The sequence below is a fragment of the Ciona robusta genome, chromosome 10 (assembly GCF_009617815.1).
Source record: "Ciona robusta chromosome 10, ASM961781v2".
NCBI classification, from domain to species: Eukaryota; Metazoa; Chordata; class Ascidiacea; order Phlebobranchia; family Cionidae; genus Ciona; species Ciona robusta.
Window position 1 is genome coordinate 6,517,759 of NC_143244.1, and position 23,258 is coordinate 6,541,016.

Consider the following 23,258-nt stretch of genomic DNA (forward strand, 5'->3'; position numbering starts at 1 on the left):
TTTTTTTAAGGCATGCCCACATTCACGAAAACGACTTTTTTAAGCGACAAGGTTTACTAGTGTAAGTTTATACAGTTCAATACACTGTGTTAAGGTTGTGTTTATGAATTCATTATACCTACTGCTACACGGACACAAATAACGACCAACACACGCTTTGTTGGTTACTTCTGGTTTGTTTTAATAGTCGACCGTGGTAGTAAAAGGATTAATAATTAAAATTATGCTAATTATATTACGTGCTCATTCATTCGAGATGTGCTCTTTTGTTATTTTAAGCTTGCTTTTTTTAATCTAGTCTCTACATGTTATTTTAATCTAGTCTCTCTACATGGATGAGGTCCTACGGCCAGACACTAAACAGGGAAATTACGCAGTCTTTTGAACATAATCTATAACTCTAGTTGCCAAACTTTTACTACTTCCGAACTAATTATCTTCTTTCACCCATAAACCAAACTTTCTCAAAAACTCAATCAAATGTTTGAATGTTAAGACAGTGTATTGGCAGATAACGTGCGAAAATAATTAAAGGAACAAATTTTTTTAAATGTTTCTTTATCACCAAGTAAGCTGAATTAAATACAGAAGCAAAAGTTGACTTTCCAAGCTTATATATATTTGCTGGTTACAACTTAACAAAACTATCAAATAAATAACGAACTTTATGTGAATATACTGCAGCAGGTATAATGCGTTTGTGCAACTTTAGAAATCCTTGTAACCTTCCGATGTCTCGGCACGTTCCAGGGGTTCATGAGGTGCCGGTATCTTAAGATCTGGTTGTGGCTCAACGCCCCATATTTCACGAGCATATTGACTAATGGTACGATCACTAGAAAACTTTCCAGAAGCCGCAATGTTGGCAAGACACATCTTTGTCCATTTCTCTGTGTCCTACAACAACAACAACAACATAATGTTAAGACATAAATGTAAAAATTGTGAAAGAAATTAGATCTAACTGAGAAAATTAGATCTTTTCTGTAAAACTAAACACTGCAAAGAAAAAGATGGTTCAGTGGAAAAACATCTATGTACCAAAGAAAATAAAACAACAATTGTTAAAAAGTAAATTTTTTGCATGAACAAAGAATTGGTATCATAACGATATGTTTCTAATCCATTTTTTGCTAATTTTTTAAATTACATAATTTTAACTTAGAACTATAGACCTATCTTTGTTAGTTAAAACACCCTATTCCCACCTTGAAAGCCTCACTGACACGATCCTGACACTCCACGTAAGCTTTAAAGTCGGCCAACAATTTGAACCGATCGTGGTTGATCAAGTTCTCCACGAAGTGGGTGAATTGATCGGCTTCCATGGGGTTGAAATATCCTGATGATATTTGATCAAGTGCCGTCTTTAACTCGGGCACGCTCTCGTAAAACTGACGAGCGTTGTAACCAGCCCTGGTGGGTGAATAACAATTTTTTTTTTTCATGGTCAAACTTATTAAAATATTAGTAATAAAAAAATAAATTAAAAAAAAATAGTTTCAGATTGTATATGGGTAAGGTCCTGCGAAAAGGTACGCCAGGGGATCTGGGATTTCTACAAGAATCAGCCCATTGAAACACAACCTTACGAACTCTAACCACAGAATAAACATTGATTTTTAATAAAATCTATGTTGAAATTGCACCAGAAGATCATTACCCAAAAATCATCCCACTCACTTATCAAGTTCTTCAACCTCATGAACTTTCATCCCAAATATGAAAATGTTTTCCCCGTTCATTTCCTCGGCCATCTCCACGTTAGCACCATCAAGTGTTCCGATTGTAAGCGCTCCGTTCAACTACAAGAGGTTTATGTTAAAACACCTTGTGCTTGCTGCCGGGTTATATAAGAGTGTCTGCCTATACATCAGACATACATGGTGTATTTATACACCCCATGCTTACAACATGGGTCTCTTCTTATATACCAGGCACACGCAGTTTATTCATACACCTCATGCTTACTGTCAAGTTAAACATGGGGTGTTTTCTTATACACCATACACCTCATATAAACATAATATTCACCATAAACTTCATGTTTCCAGTCCCTGAAGCCTCGGTACCAGCGGTCGAAATTTGTTCCGAAAGATCGGCCGCAGGAATCACCTTTTCAGCCAATGAGACCCTGTGGGAATGGATGTTAAACATACTGTAAGTGAAGGAAATAATTTATATAGTAGGCCAAGTAGGGTGAGGAAAGATGGGACACCTTTTTATTCCATTGTCATGTCCGTTTAGACTTTAGATAGTAAACAAAGAACATTTGAATTTATAAAACCGTATCCTAACGGCTTCTATATACCATTTTAAATTGTTAAAAATTGAATAATATGTGCTAAAGGTGGCCCATCTTTCCCCGCCCTACTAATGACCCTACTAACACAAAACATCGTAAATAACAAGTTTATTATATCTGATAACTTAAATTTCATCAGGATTTAGCCGCTTTGCGAAGAGTAACAGCAAACATCACTCTAAACTACTACCCACCTGTAATTCTCAAGATAAACCACTTTAAGTTTATCCCCAACTATCGGATCATGGTTGACCATGGCAGCAATATTGTTGATCAACTTGATTATCATCTTAGCTGTGTGGTAACCTGGTGCTGCCTGTTATTATTAACCTGATGGTTAGTATGGTAAGAGCAGCAATCATTTAACAAAATTGGGCAGAAAAAAACAATAAAATGTTACCGCCAACTTAAGTTTTTAAATACCGAAAGAAACATTTCAAGCATTAAATAGAAAATTTTAGGTGAAAAAACGGTCAAAATATAGAAATAAATAATTAGAACAAGACTATTTTTGTTTCAATTTACCTTTCCACCAATCATAACTGTTCTTGGGACAAACTCCTTATTAGGGTTTGCCTTGATCCTGTTGTACATCACCACGATGTGTAACGCGTTCATCAATTGTCGCTTGTATTCGTGGATACGTTTCACCTGTGTGTAATGATGGTGTGAATGAATGTAATTTCTTTCACATGGTGAGGCAAAGACAGTCGCTAAACACAGGTATTCTGTTTCCCACACCTCGTGGCCACTTAAAGAGTTACCAATTTGCCAGTCAATAAAAGTAACAACAGAATTAAACAATTGCCATGTCGTTATCTACTATGAAAAATATAAAATTTCTGTGGTACAGCTTCCACAGCGATTATGTTGTTGCAGTCAATTTCAAGACTTATGTCATACTGTTACATCATACCTGTACATCAAACATAGAAGCAACATTAACATCAATATTCCATTCCTTCTTTATGAAACGAGCGAGTTTCATCTTGTTTTCCTGTAGATTAACGATTGTGAATATTGTTATTTGTTAGTTACCCATATATATATGGTAGATTGTACTTGTACATATGTATTAGGGTGGAGGAAGACAGGACACCTTTAGCACATAATATCCAAATATTTGGATCCTGTTTTAAACAATTAACAACGGTCTATGGGGAGTTGCAAGAGTAATGTTTTATAATTATTTAAATGTTCTTTGTTTACTGCTAAATTGGACGAGAAAATAGAAGGAAAAGATGTCCCATTTTTCCCACCCTATTATACTACACTTGGTTATCGTTTTTTCATATGTATAAATGTAGGTTAAACAAACACCTGTTTGACTTGTCCAATACTTCTAATGAAAGTAGGATTATCAATCAATGGCGTCAACTCACGCAACTGGTCCAAGTTCTTTGGCCAATCTTCACCAATTTTCTAGTTAAGGAAAATTTAGTCAAATATCTTAAGTAGGTAGGTTCTATTTATTAAAAAGACAAAAAGAACGACATACGTTTGTTAGGTTATGTTAAGTGTCTTTACAAACAAGTAGAGCCAAAGTATATGCTTATACCACATTAATCAATGAAGTTTCCTATGTTTGAATAATATTGAGTGAAACTGTATTTTGTCCTGCCGGATATAGCATAAAATTTTAAAATGTTGCATCAAATACTAAAAGACCCGTTTAAGTTTGATTATTATGTAACAATAGTGAACTCACCTCAGCAATAAGATCAGCGAGACCAGGATTGCACAACAACAACCATCTACGTGGGGTTATACCGTTGGTTTTGTTTTGAAACTTATTTACTTCACCCATCTTTTCGGATAGCTCAACAAAATCCTTGAAGCTGGAAAAAGATTTCGGATTTATTAAACTTTTTAAAGATTTAAGTCAAAAAATAGATCACTGGATTGGAGCAATAGTCTTTTATGGGCCCTAAGACACAGTTGCGGTTGTAGCATCAAGCATAAAAAAAGGATAAATTAATTAGTTTTTTATTCATTTAATTACCCACAAGTTACATACATTGTAACTCGTAAGCATGTACAACGTTTATGAAACAGAACATCTGTGTTATAACAACAGCCATTGCTCAACGAGCCCGTGAGAATAAACACATTTATTTATTCATAACCACCAACTTACACTGAATCTTGAATAATCTTTGAATGAATGGCAGCCACCCCATTAACAGCATGCGATCCCACAATACAAAGATGAGCCATATTGATCCTCTTCTCCCCATCTTCTTCTACCAACGACATCCTTCGTAGACGATCAAAGTCACCAGGAAAGTGCTTGCTGATGTTCTGGGGAGAATAGAAAGATTAAAGGCATCTTCTAAACACTTTATAAATGCATACGTATTAAGTGTTGTTGGTTGGTAAAAAAACTAATCAACTAAGTTATCTTTTAAACATTATTCTGGAAAGATTATGATCAGATTGGTTGTCTTCTTATTACAAAATGAATGCTAATATAAGGGAAAGGTATAATAACAGCCAAATTTTTACTGTAAGGGAAGAGAACTGTGTAACAGCAGGTTTTTTAAAAATTACTATAAGACCTATGTCAAATAAAATTATGCCAATTTTCTCGAAAGTATTGATTTTATTAAAATTGGGGCACATTTCTTCACACATTATAAGATTGTCTTGAATGCATTGGCATTCTATACAGCCTTTTATTGCTTTGCTACAAAAAATTTACCTCAATATGCTTTTGGTTGATCATATAAATAATCTCCAAGTGTCTCGGCAACATTTTCTCCATCAGATGCACCGGCCATCTTTCCAAAGCTTCAGGAAGCACCGTATGGTTAGTATAAGCACACGTGTTCACCACGATCTTCCACGCACGATCCCATTCCATCTCCTCAATATCAATCAACAATCTCATCAACTCAGGGATGGCAAGTGAAGGGTGCGTGTCGTTCAATTGAATGGCAACCTGGGTGTATAATGCACATGTAGCATGTTATATATACGATGAAGCACATACTGCACATCCAGCACATAATGAACATAATGAAACAAGTTATGCACCAAATGCACATGTGGCGAGATATATATGTAGCACATAAATCAAGTGTTGCACATATTGTGCATGAAAAACTTTATAGCCAAGCGTCATGAGCAGTGGGTAGGCATTTTCAACGCAACCGAATGGGTTCATAACAACAGTAGCAACACTTAAACAACGGACAATACATGGTAACTGGTAACCTGACATGAGGTGATACACAACACCTATGTTATAACGAATGTTGTTCTTCTACCACGGGAGGATAAACAAGTTACATTCATTGATTGATTTATATTGAAGGCACCTTATCAGGGAAAGCATCGAACGAGGTACGAACAGGATCCCGACAACCAAAGATTGAAGATTTGAATCTTCGTATGATATCCTGCAGTGTGGCGCACACAACAAAATACTCTTGTTTCAAACGAAGTTCCTTTCCTTCAAAAAACTGAAAGAAAAAAAAAATTAGAGTAATTTATTACACGGTGTGTGATGTCATTTCCTTCCATTGTGTTTTACACCCGGTGTTTTATTGTCAGGATATTGTGACGCGATAAAGAAGTACTAACATTGAATTGGTACGATTTTTAAGTAGGAGGATGGCTAACTTAATACTATTTATGGGTAGTTAGGTACATATGACAGACATGATTTGGTATGTATTTTGTATTCATATGATGTTCCTATTATGTTATGTAAAATATATATACGCATTAACACATACGATGACAATAACAAATGCAACATACTGTTTAAATAAGGTTGTTTAATTTAACCGCTACCATTTGGTTTAAGTAAAACTGTATAATACACAAGGCATTCATATACCATACACTTACGTTGTCATTGGGATAAAGAACTCTGGAAATATTCTCGGCAAGATTTCGGTCGCACACTGCTTGGATGTAATCTCCAGTGTTGACTGGAATGTATAGGAGTGTGTGTTAAGGGAATATGTATCATGTTGCTATGTTTTATCAAGAGTGACATTGTTACAATACAGTTACACTCATAATTGTCAAACATCGAGAACCTTAATAATTAATGTGGGGAATATAGTATACTTGTGTTAGTGTTGTGGATATAGCTGTATAGTAGAGGCATTATGTGGTTATTTTTAGGTTATTAACAAAACCTGGGGTCGATTTATCAAAATACAGTTACCTAGTTTAGTTAGTGTGGTGAATGTAATATGATTTGGCTTTTGCTTGTTTGTATAGACAGTTTATAACAGAGTAAAATCTGGATTAGGTGTAAAACTTTCACCCCGCTTTTAAATGTTGAGACTATGGGTGTAAATTAACACCAAATACTTACAAACACCAAGGTTGAATGAGTTGGGGGATTTAGCGGTGTACAAACGTAGAGTGTTCACTGTGTTGTTGCCATACCCAGGTGTTGGGGTGTCGTATGGCATTGCAAACACAACCTGGGATATAACACTGTTAATAAATACCTCATATATTCAGTACGAGATTTAATTTGAAATCAATATTCTTATGAAGAAAATACAAAAAAACTGATAATAATATGGCTTGGTTAGTTTACATTTTATGAAATGACACATTTATATAATATTCTTTATCAAAGAAGCCGAAAAAATAAAATATTTTACAATTTTTTTTATAAAACTCTTTAAACTTCTTAAAAGTGTGAAAGTGAACCGACCTGTGAATTAACCCACTTGCATGGTTTACTCCAATCACCATCAGGTCCATGCTCTACATTGCCAAAGAAATGAACAGGAACCATATATTCAGGTCGTGCCTTGTCCCATGCGTTGCCGTAACGAAGCCAGTCATCTGCCTCTTCTACCTGAGAGGTGAATGGTAAGGATGATATATTAATTAGGTGAATGGATTCTGGTTAAAAAAAGACGAATATAAAAATTAAGTGGGGTAAATAAGAAACTTTAAAGTGGGGTGAATAGATAAATTAAGTAAATGAATATCTAGTTTAAAAAAGGTAAATATATTAATTAAGTGAATGAATTTTGGTTAAAAAAGGATGAACATATAAATTAAGTAAATAAATATCTATAATGAATTATGATGTAAATATTAGAATGTATAAACTAAGTGAACGAATCTATTCTACATGGGTGAGGTTCCCCAGCGTGCCACGTCATGAGCAATAGAACTAAGATAATCAAAATATTCTGTTTGTGCTATTAGGTATGACGTATGAGGTATCATTAAATGCTGTATAACGGATGAAATTTTGTCAGGTTTATAAAATAAACCCAATATATATATTACATATGTATATATTTATATAAATATATTACTAACAAAATCAGTATAATAAAATGTAGTTGGTTTCCACAAAGTAGCCAGTCGGCAACATTGGTATTGTAAAAAACATAACAGTAAAAAATGAATAATACTTCCTGACTGGTTATAATGGTAATTACATATTTGATTAAGCAAAAAAAGCTTTGTAGGGAAAATAGTTGGCCTAGTGCAAAACTGCAAACAAATTAATGAATAATTGATAAGTAAACTGAAAATCTAAACTGAAGTAAAATTTGACTGAGAAAAATTTATGTTTAAAGCGATGTACAAAAATATAAATGTTATAATAAAATTATACAACAGAAAATTATAAACACGAACTAAATTCTGTATAAATTTTTCTGGCCAAATGTTTGATACAAGTCAGAATAATTTATCTACATTGTTAATCAATCTACTGTAGACTGTAGTAATCATCTGCAGACATGAACGTTATACAACCAGTACGTTTAATTGACATGAATTACCAATTAAATTTCAATGCAGTACTTTACAGTAATTAATCTTAAACGTTGTTGAAATAAATGAAACTTGTTTATCCCCACATGGCAAGGCGGGCAATGACAGTGTTTATAACAAGGGTGTACTATTTCATACACCTTGTGCCGCCCACCTACAAGTTATAAAGTATGTAACATGGAATCAATTTTCTAAAAACTTTTTAATATAACCTATGAGTAACAACTGGTTTTGTGCAATGGCCATTGCCACTGGCGTAAAGTTACGGGGTTGCAGGGTTGCCTGGCAACCCTTTGATTTTCTCCATACTAATAATGCGTAAGGAATTACGTTCGACCAAACGAAGACGCCATTATTACTGCGAACAAACTTCGTTTACGTTCGTTAAAATATGTCAATACCGATGCGTCATTCACGACACAAATGCATTCAACTGGTATTTAAACTCCTGTTTGCTAAATAATTCACGTGTGAATCGCTATTGTGACGTCAGTAATCAACGTGTGAATCGCTATTATGTCGTAATCAATTGCCCAGTTCAAACAACCGCTATTATGATGCAATGAATCCACGTGTGAATCCCTACTATTTCGTAATAAATATGCTGCTTGCCTGAGGAAAACATTGCATATAAATATAAAGCAGTGTTGGAAATTTTTAGGCAGTTTATTCCCGCGATATTTCGTTCTAGAAACCTACTATTTCCGACGGACGGGTCTTCGTTTGTAAGATAACCACACACTCGTGCGGGCTTGACGAAAGGCGCATGCGACATAGCTACTGTGACGTCACTCGCCAGGCAGTCGGATTCGACCGTTTCTCATTACACGGACTCGCCGAACGCGCGTAATTTTAATTTGTCTCATCCCTACGTAATTCTGAATACGTTTACGTTTGTATGAGCTTTAACAAAGCACATATTTAAAGGGTTGCAAACCGAAAACAAAGGGTTGCAAAAGGAAGACTTCCTTTTTTTCTGGTTTTTGCAACCCTAACGTTTAGTAAAACTTTACGCCTATGGCCATTGCCCAAAGACACACATGTCCACAAAAGTAACATCATCAAGCCTCAAACCCACAGTGAAAAGTGCCCAAACCAATAAGTCAGAATGCCAGACAATTTAATAAATTTGTCCTTAGTATGCATTCAAGCGAAGTAATTTAGCTTGCCTAAAAAAAACATTACAAAGAGAAGTATATCGACAACCCTATTTAGCCTATTATAAACATATATATAGATAGAGAAAAAAAAACACTTACTTGCCACCCCTCTCTTATCTTCTGATTAAAAATCCCGTATTCATAACGTATTCCATATCCATATGAAGCCAAACCAAGTGTAGCCATGGAATCAAGGAAGCAAGCAGCTAATCTGCCTAAACCTCCATTACCCAAACCTGTGATATATATCATTGTTTATACAGTGTAGTAGGTTCCTATATTACATTTAAACTGCAAAGTACATGGCATAGCATAGGACCGTAACCTTAATTCTGTGACTGTTATTGTGTTATTGTGTTTTGAACTATGACTGTTTTTAATTAGTTTAATTCATTTTATTTTATAATGGTATTAGTAGCCTGTATATACAGATGCTGCCATCAGCTATACAACATAGCTGTTAGATTCTATGCTGTCCCATTGGGAGACAAATAAACTTGTGCGAATTAACCATGGTGGCCACTACCATGCCTGCAGTTAAGTTGCTGTAGTTATTGCAATCTGTGGTATAATACCAGTCTCCACAGTGGTTTAAATGTCATTTTCTAATTCTGTATCATACACCTCATGCCTGCTTACGAGTTACCATATATGTGACTGTATGGTTGATTATATTTCAAGGAATTTCTTTTAGTAAGTCATTATAACTCTGGTGTTTTATTTCTACACCTTATGTCCTAGTTACATACATAGTAACCCATGAGCTAGCACGAGGTGTATGAATCCCAGAGCATTAATGTTATAACGACTGTCTATGCCACGCGAGTATAAAGCAAGTGAGATCATTCATTCATATTGATTCAATTATAAGTTACAAATTATACGATACCTGCATCTTCTTCTAATTCTTCAAGTTCCTCAAATATCAAGACCAAGTTGATACATTGCTTCATCACATGAGCTTTGTATTCCAAGGTTCAACATTGTGTTTTGCAGTGCACGTCCCATGTAGAACTCAAGTGACAAGTAATACACTCTCTGTAGTATAAGGAGATGGTGTTATAAAACATACAGAAACAATAACAGTGGTCTTATAATAAGATCTAAGTGTTAAATGGGTATTGTGGCAATATTTTAATGGTGAACTTGATTTGGTCAAAATCTGGGGTGACATTGCTAAAATGCAGTTAAGTTGTCATTTGTTAAACACAGGAAACAAACATCTTGATTAATGTGGCAAAAGAAAATATATACTTTGGCTACGGTTGTTTGTATGGACACCCAACAGCAGAGTATATAAGGGGTCCTAAAATTTATAAAGTCACCCTTGTTTCAATGTTACCCCTCAGTAAACTTAAACAAGCCTAACATAGTAACATACTGTTGGTGATGCGAAAACGTAAAAGTTAAAATTCAAGTCTAACCAATTGTATATTAAATCACCTTTGGATCCTTCTCATAATAATACTGCTGTGTTCGAATCCATCTCCCAACCATCTGGTCACGAACAGTGTTGGCTAAAGCAAAGTAATAATCTCTACCAGTCGCCACATTACGGTCCTTCACTAGTGTATAGTGGAGGTGACGATTGAATGACTGCGGAAATATAAATCAGGATAAAAGATCTACAGACAAAAATCCAGCCTAACAAAAAGTATAAGAGATATGTTCCGCCTTAAATAGCATCCTCAGTCTCTTATTCAATTCAACCAGTCTAAAAATATATTATGTTATTAAAAGAGTAGAGTAACAATTCGATTAAAACTGAAAATAGCCTAGCCTATAGGAATAGGAGTAAAACTAAATCATTAAATGAAATGTGAATACAAAAAATATTGAATGAGATAAAACAGATTTAATAAATTATTTATAGAGTTCAACCACAGCCTATGCCAACCTAGGCACTTAGGGGTTGGAGAATGCTGGAAGCTCTCCCAGTGAGTGGGTTTAAACAAGTCCTTTTACTGATCTTCCGAAAAAGAGTTTGTTTTCTAATATAATATTTCTGGCACTATACTTAATGTTCAAATCAATTACAATGAGTCAATGACATATTGTTATTTTAGAAGTTGGTACACCTTGTTTGCCCTTACCTTCTTAATATCAGACACTCCTTCCAACGAAGCAATACCACGAACAGAAATTTGTTTTCGCTTTTCTTGATCGGTTACTGGTTTCGATGCCATTAGTGTGTCTTTGGTTGACTTCTCATAAACAATAGAAAGTTACTTAAACAGCAGTCCGCAGGGTATGTTAATTATGGCAATATAGATTGTTTTAAATGTGGGCAAACCTAACAGAACAACAATTTATTTATCTCATCGAAAACAGTAACCAAAATAAATTATTAAAAAAAACAAACAGAGGAGAAGTAGTAGCAAAATTGACAGGCATTAATCAATAAGGGTATGCGTGAATAAAATAGATATATAGGTCTATAGTTATATACAATTTTTTAGGCTAAATATTTTAGTAATTATTGACTATTGTAATTGCTAGAATGCTACCTAATACAAAATATCACCGTTTGAGATGCTGAACCATTTGCTGTCTTAGTAGACTTTGTATTAGCTGTTGCACAACCACTACCGTTCTGTGTTGACTTTGGGGTTGGTTTGACGTTAATTTTCGGGATGTTTTTTACTTCATGCACTTTCGCAGCTTGACAACTATCAAGTTTCTTGCTGGGCACTTTATTGTCCTTACCTGCTGAAAAACGAAAATAATGTAATGTGAGGGCTATTATATGGAATTAGAATAACATATTTTCAATTTTAAGTCCCTGACTAAATGTGCGAAATAACGAATAACATTTTTTAAGCCAGTCTTTCTGTGTAGCAACTGTGCAAAAATAAAACCTAGACCTGCTTTTTTGACTTTTTGTTTAATTTATTTTCATGCGAATATTCAAACGTTACGGATTCTAGCTGGGCGTTATTTAAAACTAACAGTATAGAACTGTATCTAGTTACATTCTGCAGCGAATCTCGGCCAAGCAATGCAAAGATTTACTTTTCTACCGCTCACTTATAGGAAAAGAAAAAGGCAGCTACAACAAGTATAGCACGCGCAAAGCGATAAGACGAATTCGCCTTTCAACATGATGGCAAGTACAAAACACATCTTGAAGGTCGACAACATACAACGCTATTAACTAAATATTTTTAGCGCAAGGTCATAGCCACACTACACAGCATTACTAAGACACATCTAAACATTGTCCTAATGTCTCGAATTTGCATTTTACCTTAACGCGACTATGACGTGTTAATAGTCGGTTTAGGAAGACAGGCCTTTTTCGACATTTTTATTTATGTAGTATTGTAGTTTAACGTGTTTTTTTATGACTGTCGTTTTGCTGCTAATTCCCTTCTCTTGGTCGTTTTAATTTATTTGGTCTTAGTTACCGTATTCGAACAGATAAGCAAATGTATGTCATGTTACCGCTATCCGTGCATTTTGTAACATGAATACGTGTTTACCGGCACGGAGCAATGGACGCCTATAACATAAGATCCATTGAACTGTCGCGCGTTACTCGTCGATTTATTATGACGTCACGGGTATTCGTTGAACATCTTAGCGAGTAAACGTAAAGCTAGATTTTATATAAAGTTCCGTGGATTCGGTAACAGTCTATATTTAATCTAAGTTCTAAATGTTACACCATTAGCATTATAAGCTGTTGTAATAAATATGCGCATTATTATATTCGCTATATTTTCATTACCAGACTTGTTTTCAGCCTTGTTCAAATACGGCGATTGCTAACTTTCGACGAAAAGTTTGAAATTTTGCGATATTTTGATGACGTCATAGTTGTCGCCTAGATTCCGCGTAATATTCTTTCAACTTTAAACGTTTCTTCACAATTATGTACCTGGTGACGTCATATTCGTATAAATTAGTGACGCCGTATTTTAGGAACAAAATGACGTCATGCATTATATTTCAATTGCAAATATTTTTTAATTGCGTAAAAATAAACTAAACAAAAATTTGAATTAAAACTAAAATACATTTTATAATAACATTTTTTAAACATTTACCTGTAGCTTTCCCTTTTGGAGCAGCAGCAGCAGCAGTAGTAGAAGTAGGGTTTTTATTTCGTTGAAACATATTTCTTGGAGCGAACTTGATCACAAACAGAAAGAACAAAAGTATAAACGGAACTAAGACAGAACCGACCACGCTTCGACCCACAAGTATACTCGTGCTCAGCAGCCAATTAAATGCCTCCATGAATGCAAGACAGGTCCCGTGGCAAATCAGCAAATTACGCTCCAGGCAAAACACGTCTACAATAAACAGGAAAATGCATCGAATTTTTCTTATTTTTTTGATCCCCGATTACTGAAATACTGATAAATGTATGATTTCGGCGACTAAAATAATTTCTATTGTTACTTAATAAAATCTATTGTGACATATTTAAACGTAGTTTTGTAAGATAAAGTTCATTTTAACTTTAATTTGTAACTAAAACGAAGATGTATTCACGTATATGTTTCCACATTTAGTTATAACTTTGTCATATTTAATATTTCATTGTTCAATGTAAATTGCATTTAGGTTAACGTTTCAACATTATCTATTTATAGTTATGCATTCTGGATGTCAATCAAAAATGACGCTCATAGCGCACTGCGCACCTTATATGATTACAATTACTTGTGGCAGTTTTGGTACTGGTAAAATCTTGTTGTTTGGGTCAATTTTGAAATATTCTTAAAATAAATGTTTGTCGTAGCTAAAAAACAACGTTGGTTGCTTCATCAATGTTTGTTCCTTGCATAGCAAACAAAGGTTACCTGCCGATCTGCCGTTAACAGTGGGGTGCTCGAGACTTATGCAAGCTGGAGAGCGAATGTAAAACGCAAAATCTTAAACAGACATCAAGCAATTGAAAAAACGCGTTCATAGTTTTGTTCCTTCGTGTAATTATGTTACAGGTTGTTCGATACTTTCATATGACACGTTAAGGTAATGGAGTTTGTACATATCTTTCTGTATTATAATGGGTGTCCCGTGTCGTGGAAAACCACTCTTGTCTTTGGTTTTTTAACCGATATGATTTCTATTGCGAACGAACCAATGTTAGAATAAAGCGATTACGTCATTTTAAAAAGGCGGTCAAGAAATCGAATTTCCAAAATCTGTTGAAGCGGCGAAATAGTTTATTTAGGAAAAACTATAAGATTCTTTGTTATAAATAAGCCATTGTACGTTGTGCGCAATGCTATAGTGACTGTCCCTTTAATGCATCGTAGTTTACAGAAGTTTTATTAAAGTAAGAAAGTTTTTTTGTACAGATTTTCGTATTTACGATATTTTAAGTTTTCGCCTTTAACCAAGTTAAAATTAAAAATAGATGTTTTAACACAACTTGTAGCGGTCTGTTGTTTGAATTAATGTTATATAATTGTATTTCAATGTGTATAAACAGCAAAAATTAGCTTTAGGGGGGTTTCGGATTATTTTAAAATTAATTTATTTTAATTTTTAGTTTAATAAAAACAGTGTGTATAGTTTTTTCTGTTATTAAATAAAATGGCAAGAACAAAGCAGACAGCTAGAAAATCGACAGGAGGTAAAGCTCCACGTAAACAACTTGCTACGAAAGCTGCTCGTAAAAGTGCGCCATCCACTGGTGGGGTGAAGAAACCGCATCGTTATCGACCAGGAACCGTCGCCCTAAGAGAAATCCGAAGATATCAGAAATCCACGGAATTGCTCATCCGAAAGTTGCCATTCCAGCGACTTGTGAGGGAAATTGCCCAAGATTTTAAAACTGATCTTCGATTCCAGTCTGCAGCTATCGGCGCCTTGCAAGAAGCTAGTGAAGCTTACTTGGTTGGTTTGTTCGAAGATACAAACTTGTGCGCCATCCACGCTAAGAGAGTCACCATCATGCCAAAGGACATTCAGCTTGCTCGGCGGATTCGCGGAGAACGTGCTTAGTCATCTTTATTCAGCATATTATAATGTTGCTATGCCATATTAACTCAAAACTTAACAAACAATGCAAATAAAATCCTTCAATAACTTTCTTCCTACTGTTCTTGTAAAACTAAACAATCTTGTTTTCTTTTCAAATCTTAATAATTAAAATAAACTTTGATTTTTGTTTTGTGGTTTAAAATCAGTAATGCTACAATTTTATTTTGTTTTTACCAAGCTGACATTCCTGTTTTACATGTAAATACTCTAACCCTGTATTTAGGTTTGTATTAGTTATGTTATATTACCAGCAGATATGAATTCTAAGAACGCTTATAATGAAGCTGGCTTCAATAAGTTGTCACTTGTACGTCAGTTCGATGAAGTACAGCGAGCTTACACAACTCTACTCGAGGCTAGCTGTGAAAAAGGTGCTTAAATTTATTGTAATTTTTTAGATGCTAAATTTTTCTGTTGCTCTTTGACCCTAGTAAACACAAGGTTCATTATTGAAAACTTTGTGCTTTATTGGTAACTTTTCAAAAGCTAAAATTTATATTTTGTTTAATATTGACTATTGAGCAAGTTTCAGTAATTTGAATTTTGCATTAAAACTAACAAAAACAAAACTTTTTGTTTAGTTTAAAATATTTCTTTATTTGTATTCAGAGTTCCTTCAGTTTGCCCACTGTTTCGAAGATTGTCGTATAAAATGGGATCTAGCAGAAAATAGATGTTTAGAACTTCAAGAAAAACTAACTAAGGTATTTATTGTTCATAATCACTGTTTAGTGGTTGTTTTATGTGATTTTCACCTAAAATGGCATAGCCACTTTTAAAGTATAATACCCTATGTATACTTTTATATAGTTTCATAACGCCGTTTGGCTACAACCGCATGTATTTACTATCTAACCTTTGTAACATCACGACAAACAGAGTGAAGCAGAGAAAAATGCTTTGTTGATAAAACTGAAACATGCGAGAAGACAAATAGAAGTTGAATTACAAGGAAGACAAAAAGCTGAGCAAGACAGGGATGAATTGGTAATTAATTTACTAATTTAGTCTGTTGTATATATATATTTATACATCATGATTATTTTGTGTTATAAACTAAACCTAAACTAATATAAATACATGTTGAATTTTAAAGGATCAACAAATAATGTTGGTTCGTGAACTTCTATTGAGTGATGGATCGTCAACTGCTACGTTAAGTGAAGAACAACAAAGAAAACTGGATTTTCTAAACGCAAGGTCAGTGTGGTTTATATAAGAATATAAGACAATGCTTGTCCTGATCTAAGAACCCTATTTTTTCCGACCACCTCTCAATTCATTAATGTTATCACAATGACCATTGTTATGTAACAGTCGCTACCAGTCACCCCGATGCATGAGAAACCACAGACGTCTCGATCCAATCGATGAAACTGGTTCAATGTTGTCGGATTATTCCGATATTTCATTCGATGTAACAGAAGATGATTTGGATGGTTCAAACTTAAGGAATGGAAAGCAATGGAAACGTGGAAGGGCAGCAAGGGTGGGTTTAATGTGGAGATAATTTGTTCATAATGTTTATTTTTATTTGCAGTATGACTATGTCTATGCCCACAGTTATTAGCCTATGCCTGCATATTCCAGAATTCTATCATTTTTTAAGTTTCACAAACCATGAGACTATCATGGGAGATATAAAGTGGAGTAACATTTTACATTTTGTTGTTTTTACAGCGAGCGTTTGCTGGAGACGAAGATGCAGTTTTGCCGAAGAGAGTTCGTGCTGATGCTGTAAGTTGAATATATTCACTTGAATATATTATTATGCACTTCTCTCACAAGCTTTTGATCTCGACACATCCATATTTGTATTGTGTTGAATGTTAAGTGAAAGACAAAAACTAGATTTTGTAAGAAGGTTTTATACTTTGGTTTGCATTGCAATTTTCCAGAGGAAATGTTCTAATAATAAAAGTTTAGTGCCTGTGCTACTTATTTGGCAGCAACCTGTCAATACATCTTATGGTTACAACTAACATAGCATACAACATACATTCCAGGGTGAATCACTACAATGTACAGTAGATGGGCCAGCCACCATGAGAATCGAGAAACTTGAAAAATCTTTCAGCAAACCCAACCCTCACCAAGGTAGAAGACGACCCTCGCGTGAACATCGACGTAGAAGTGCAGGTTGGTGATTGTGTGTGATTCATGTACTGTAGTTTTGTTTGAAAAGAAGTTTCACTGTATGTTGTAAATGAAGTGGTATTTTTATAGTGGCAAACTTAAAATGTTAATGTTATTGTGCTTTGCACCATAACCAAGTTGTGATAAGCAACCAGTGCCGTTTCATACAGTTTGATTTGTCATAGAATTTACATAGAAATGAAGCATTACTTTGTGTAAGAATTATATTCTTTTTCATTGCTATTTATTCTTTAAACTATTAATAACAGTTATCTTTTTAATTTAACCCATTATGATGTCATAATAACCATAATTACATCACAGCTACATCAGATTCTGAAACACAAAGCAGCGAAGTGGAAAATTTCTGGCCAAATCTTCCTCTGCCCAAGGTGACCCTTAATTGATTGTTTAAACTTAAATATCGGTGCATCATTTACTCGAGTGATTGTAATTTGTAATTTTTGCTTATTTTTTATTATATCTTACTGGTTTAAAATTTTTATTTTAACTCTATTATGATATGTATAATTTGTTAAAGATTTTAGGTCAATGTTTATTTCATGTTAATATAATGTTTCTATTTTTTTTAGTCTCCTGCGAAGCCTGTAGGAAAGAAACATACTCTCCAGTTAAAACCTTGTGTGATTACGAAGGAAACTTGCAAGCCTGTATGTTTATTGTTTCATCTTAATTATTTCTGTCTTAAATTTCAAACAGACGGTGCATTGAGTTATAAATAAGAGGCACAAATTCTCTTTGCTCTGCCACCATATGCACCTTGCTTTAGTGTTCCTTAATTTCTAAAAGATAAAAGTTCAAGAATATTACCTTAAACCTAGTAATAAATCTGTCATTTACCCAGCACCATGGCTGAGTGCTTGGGCATTTGTATTGTAACTGATGGATACTGGGTTCATTGCTCAATACTGATAGGCATATGTGTTCCTGAGCAAGACACTTAACAGACATTGCTTCTACACAGTGTTTGCTGGTGATCTATCACCAACAGTGATGTTACCCATATTGTAAATAAACAAAACATACCTTCTATGTATTATAGTGTGGAAAGAGAATACAGTTTGGCAAGAAAGCTTTGAAATGTTCCAACTGTCACCTTGTAGCTCACTCTGAATGTGAGGAACAATCCAAGTCCCATCCGTGCGATTCCTCTTCTCCATCAGCTGCCAATCAAAAGGTTTGTGTTTAATTGCATTGTAACTTTTGGGACGGGATACACTATTTTACTTTCAAAAGGTTGTTGAATTTGATCCTATTCCTGGTTTGGTTTATCTTTTTAATTTATCATGAATTTGTTAACTAAATTCATGTGATAATAAGTCTTATCATGTTTTTGATTATGAGTAAATCATTATGTACGTTATTTAACCATGAGCATAAAAATTATCATCATGAATGTGATCATGAGTTCTTCATGCTGATTGCATATTTTGAGGATTTATTTATGAAGTTTTAAGCTTTATTCACCAATATGAATTACAACAGTGCACAGTTGAAGACTTCCTCGTCTCAACCGAATCACCCCAGATCCCTCCCATAATATACCACACCATACAAGAGATAGAGAGACGTGGTTTGGATGAGATTGGGTTATACAGGATACCAGGGATGCTGAGGATTGTAAAGGAATTAAGGGAAAAGTTTAAAGGAAAGAATGTTCCCAAGTTAACTGATGTAAGTTGTTTTACTGATTCTGGTTTCATGTATTTTAAATGTTTTTAGTGACTAGACTGACCAGGCACCTTAATTTTTTGAACGGGGTTGATAATGTGACATTATATGTTCTAAAATTTTAGGCTTTTACAGCTTTTACCCTAATGTTAGTTGTCTATACAAATAAGTAGGGCAAAAGTATATTGCAATCACCACATTAATCAATGAGGTTACCTATGTTTGACAACAACTGTATTTAACAATGTCACCCCAGATTTTGTTATAATTCAGAATACATGATGTTTATTAACTTTTAGGTATCGGACATCCATGCTTTGTGTTCACTTGTGAAAGATTTTCTACGGGTAACTTTGAAAGAACCAATCGTTACCTTCAGCTTACGTCCACGGTTTATTAAAGCTGCTAAACAAGTAAGTTATGTGGGTGTGATACAGAACACTCGTGTTATAATGACTATCATTGGCCCTGCCATGCGAAGATAAATGAGTTTTATCTATTTATTTAACAGACAGAAAAGGATTTAAGTACTGTGTCTAGTGTGTCTATGTCTATTACATATATTGTTACTTGTAAGCCGGCAGAGGGTGTATGAAACAGAACACCGGTGTTATGACGACTGTCATTACACCTTTTCACAAGGATAAATAATAGGGATGTGCCGAGCCGAGCCCGAACTCAAAAGCTCGTGCCCGAGCGTCTCCTTTTTTGACGCTCGGCGCTCGGTTGAAAACTGGGCCGAGCGCCGAGCCTTATGCTATAATGTTGCACGCGAGAGCGAAAAATATTAAAAATGAAAAAAAAGTGAAGCTACTAAGAGATAACGAGACTGGTCAGCGTAGCTTTCTCTTTTATTGTTTTTCGTTCGTTGTGAACTTGCTCTCTCGCAAGTAACGAATCGCAACGTCAGCAATTTGCCCGTATCGAATTACAGCCGGTGTCGAATTACACGAGCGCCCAATGTTTTCGTATCAGATTTTAAATAAAAAGCCAAAAACTCTTTAACTTTTTTATAATGAAATATTATAAATTGCTGCAACCACATGACAGCCCCCTTAACCGCAGACACGCACGCAACCAGAAAATGCTAAGACGCACACACACGCGTTGCATTCAATATAACATTCCTTTGCTTGGAATTGGAACAATTTTTCATTCAATTATTACATCAGGTGTCCTATCGCAAGGTAACTATTAAATATGACGTTTCATAATATAACAATCGGGAGGAATGTGCCCACTGCCCAAATTGGGCAGCCAAACCAACCACGAGATCAAACCATGGTGTATCAGCGTCACATTTTTACACTCTGCGCCGGCGTATGAAATAAAGGAAGACGCATGCGGTAGCATACATTCCACACGTAACAAACGAAGCAATCGTTGTGAATTTATTCTCGTGAAAAATGATGTAATGAAACTCTGTTTCTCGTGCGGTGCCATCAAACGATGTTTTTTTGGCTTCAGTCCAAGCTCGGCCGGGACGATACTTTGTAATATCATATTACAATTTATGTTGGTTCCCATTTACTGATAGCGTCGCTCACATAATCGCGATTTACCTGCATTTAAACTAATCATCAGAAACAAAAATTATACACAAACTGCAGATTGTATAGAAGCGAATGAAACACGATTGTTTTCAACAAAGTTTTCAACAATCTCGTTTGTGATGTAACGATCGTAAAGGTTTATTCTGACGTAAATAACCGTTACCATATCCAAGATGAACATGCGTAGAAACTTGCCAGCTGCGCCACTGGCTGTAACAATTATATATATTTTTTTAATTAAATACTTTTTGTATGAATTTTACATTTTGCAACAGTATAAATTACGAAACGAGACGCGTCTTTAACCGCAAACCACGTGTTCTGTATTATTTTGATTAGCGACGCTTTTCGGCTGAATAGGAACGCATTCTCGTACGCCTTTCTCCTTGATGACGTCATAGGTGCTCGGGCTCGTGCCGAGCTTTTCGTTGAAGCTCGGCGCTCGGCGAACCCGAGCTTTTTCAACTTCAGCACATCCCTAATAAATAACTTACATTCATTTAATTAACAGACTGAAGATGACATGATGTATGACGTACTGCGTGAATTAGACAGCGCAAACAGAGACACGCTTATGTTCCTTGTTCTTCACTTCCAACGTGTGGTAGCCAACCCAACGACTAGGATGTCTGTTGAAGGATTGTCAAAAGCTGTTGGTCCTTCAGTTGTCGGGTTCAGTTCACCAGATCCTTCAGTCAGTGCATTGCAGGTAGCTGTTATGTTTATGTTGTTTTATTCAAAAGTGTTGAGTTAGGGTGCAAGGAGTGGCATGTCACCCTGTTTTTAAAGGGAAATGAGTTTTAGGTTTGAGTTTTACACCTTAATGCAGCTTTTGCCCTGTTACCCCAGATTTTGTTTAAAGTTCAAAAAGGGTAATACCTATGTTTCTATTCCACAAGAATGACAAGATTTGCCCGGAGTTATTTCATATATAATATACAAACATTTTTCGTTTATAGAATTCTGCCCATGACCAAGAAATCGTTTTAACTAAACTATTGAAGCTACCCGCTGACTATTATGTCAGTCAACTACAGAAAGCTACATCATCTAATAGACCTCAGGCACCTGGCACACCTGATGCTTATAAAGGTAAGTTGTGTCAGGTAAACAGAAGCTCCTAATTGCTCCATATTAATTAATGACGTTTCCTATGTTTTGAAAACTAGTGTTAACTACATTTTACCAATGTCACCTAAGACTTTGTTAAAAAATAAAAAACCTGATGGTTATGGGTTTTACTGTTTGCAATTTGCATTATTATGTAATATTCTGTTTGTTTTATAAAACTTTTTTGTTGCAGCCCCTGAATCTTACTTAGGTTCGTTATCACCGCGGAAAACTCCATCCAGTAGTTCGATAGCTGAACGTGCAAGGAAGTATCTTGGTGGAACACCGTAAGTTAATTATGGTTTGTTTGAACAAGGGTGGTGGGGTTAGAGTGCTCGTTGCGTAACTAGAGAATACAGGGTTCGTAGCTTGGTGCTGCCACTGAGTGCCACTATTGTTGGCTTGTGTGTTTGGGCCAGACATGTAACCACATCTGTGCCAACCCAGTGGTAAGATTAGGTTATCCAAATTATCAGGCAAACAGAAAAGCAATCCTAAAAATTGAACAGCTGGTAACTTGGTAAGCGGACACAAGGTGTATACAACCGAACACATGTCATGGGTTGTAGCTTTAGTAGGTGGGCATTGTAATTTGTAGTAGTTGTTTATAGCCACCTCATATGCTGTATTGTAATACCACGAAAAACTTCGAATCACCACATTTGGATAAATTAATCTGTTTTAATGTTGACTATTTCTTTGTTTTAGATTTGGACGTAGCAAGCGTGGAAAGGAGTCGTCATACTTTGCTTCTCCAAGTCTTAACTGAACCATATTGTATATTACCCATAAGCACCAAACCTGTGGTGGCAGGGTGGGCAGGCCTACTTCGGAATTTCGTGGATTGCAATAATTTGTAAACATTGGAACTAATAAGCTAGACTTTATATAGGAATGGACGTCTTACTTTCCCTGCCTCCCCTGCGTTTTACAAAGTTTGGCGCCTATGATATTACCTGATATTATCAGTATTGTTACACCATGTTAGAATATAGAGTTGTACTTACATGTTGTGCCTGCATAATGCATGATGCCATCATCACTTGTATGTGCAACTGATATATAGGGAGACATCTGTAAATATATGACAGCATTAAAGCATTGCCCATATTTTGAGAAGTTTTTATTAGTTTAAAATGAAATAGCTGCCATCTTCTGTTTTCATTGTAAACACAACCTGCAATCATTACTTTCGGGATATTTCAATAGAATTTCGCATGATTTCCCATTATAAATGCTTCCGACAGATTTTGTTTGACAGTGAAATAAAAACTTGTTTTTTCGACTTGTCGTGTGTTATTAGTTAAACCATAGATACCTAAAGATATGTTTAGCTATCTATGGTTAAACTGCATTGATTAGTTAGTTGGTTGTCCTATGCAGAAACACTGGTCCCTAATTTTACTGTAAAGCACTTGACAAGCCATGGAGTAGTATACAGAGAAAGAGTTTATTACACACATTGCAAAAATAATAAAATGTTAATTGAATTAATACCCCCTTAATTTTAAATATTAAATTTATTTTTTAATT

The 23,258-nt window shown here is 35.1% G+C and overlaps 3 protein-coding genes across 3 annotated transcripts; 2 read left to right on the top strand and 1 right to left on the bottom strand.

Moving 5' to 3' along the window:
- Positions 1-483: 483 nt before the first annotated feature.
- LOC149730153 (glycogen phosphorylase, brain form-like) lies at positions 484-13,571 on the bottom strand. Its single transcript, XM_089886681.1, is given in 22 exon segments — positions 484-897; positions 1,209-1,416; positions 1,684-1,805; positions 2,035-2,134; positions 2,500-2,621; positions 2,831-2,956; positions 3,222-3,302; positions 3,626-3,727; positions 4,014-4,143; positions 4,443-4,606; positions 5,007-5,246; positions 5,626-5,769; positions 6,161-6,243; positions 6,639-6,750; positions 6,990-7,136; positions 9,334-9,470; positions 10,124-10,154; positions 10,156-10,272; positions 10,678-10,830; positions 11,328-11,441; positions 11,759-11,943; positions 13,284-13,571. Coding segments are annotated over 22 exon segments (3,000 nt in total). The 5' UTR covers positions 13,477-13,571; the 3' UTR covers positions 484-708.
- Positions 13,572-14,705: 1,134 nt separating this feature from the next.
- Positions 14,706-15,457, top strand: LOC149730154 (histone H3.3A). The gene has a single exon (XM_089886705.1). The coding sequence runs from the start codon at positions 14,785-14,787 to the stop codon at positions 15,193-15,195; it is 411 nt and encodes a 136-aa protein (XP_089742831.1). The 5' UTR covers positions 14,706-14,784; the 3' UTR covers positions 15,196-15,457.
- Positions 15,395-23,010, top strand: LOC149730155 (rac GTPase-activating protein 1-like). The gene is made up of 16 exons (XM_089886692.1): positions 15,395-15,605; positions 15,844-15,938; positions 16,114-16,221; positions 16,331-16,434; positions 16,552-16,723; positions 16,915-16,971; positions 17,241-17,373; positions 17,695-17,762; positions 17,964-18,041; positions 18,434-18,568; positions 18,877-19,065; positions 19,362-19,475; positions 21,127-21,324; positions 21,575-21,707; positions 21,919-22,012; positions 22,434-23,010. Exons 1-16 carry the CDS (start codon positions 15,491-15,493, stop codon positions 22,492-22,494), a joined length of 1,854 nt encoding a protein of 617 aa, XP_089742818.1. The 5' UTR covers positions 15,395-15,490; the 3' UTR covers positions 22,495-23,010.
- The last annotated feature ends 248 nt before the right edge of the window (positions 23,011-23,258 follow it).

Excerpts from the sequence above, each read along its gene's own strand:
- LOC149730154 (XM_089886705.1), top strand. The coding sequence starts at position 14,785 with ATGGCAAGAACAAAGCAGACAGCTAGAAAATCGACAGGAGGTAAAGCT.
- LOC149730155 (XM_089886692.1), top strand. The coding sequence starts at position 15,491 with ATGAATTCTAAGAACGCTTATAATGAAGCTGGCTTCAATAAGTTGTCA. Across the intron at positions 16,435-16,551 it reads CTGGATTTTCTAAACGCAAG|TCGCTACCAGTCACCCCGAT; the intron begins GTCAGTGTGGTT and ends GTTATGTAACAG. Across the intron at positions 16,972-17,240 it reads AGAGAGTTCGTGCTGATGCT|GGTGAATCACTACAATGTAC; the intron begins GTAAGTTGAATA and ends CATACATTCCAG.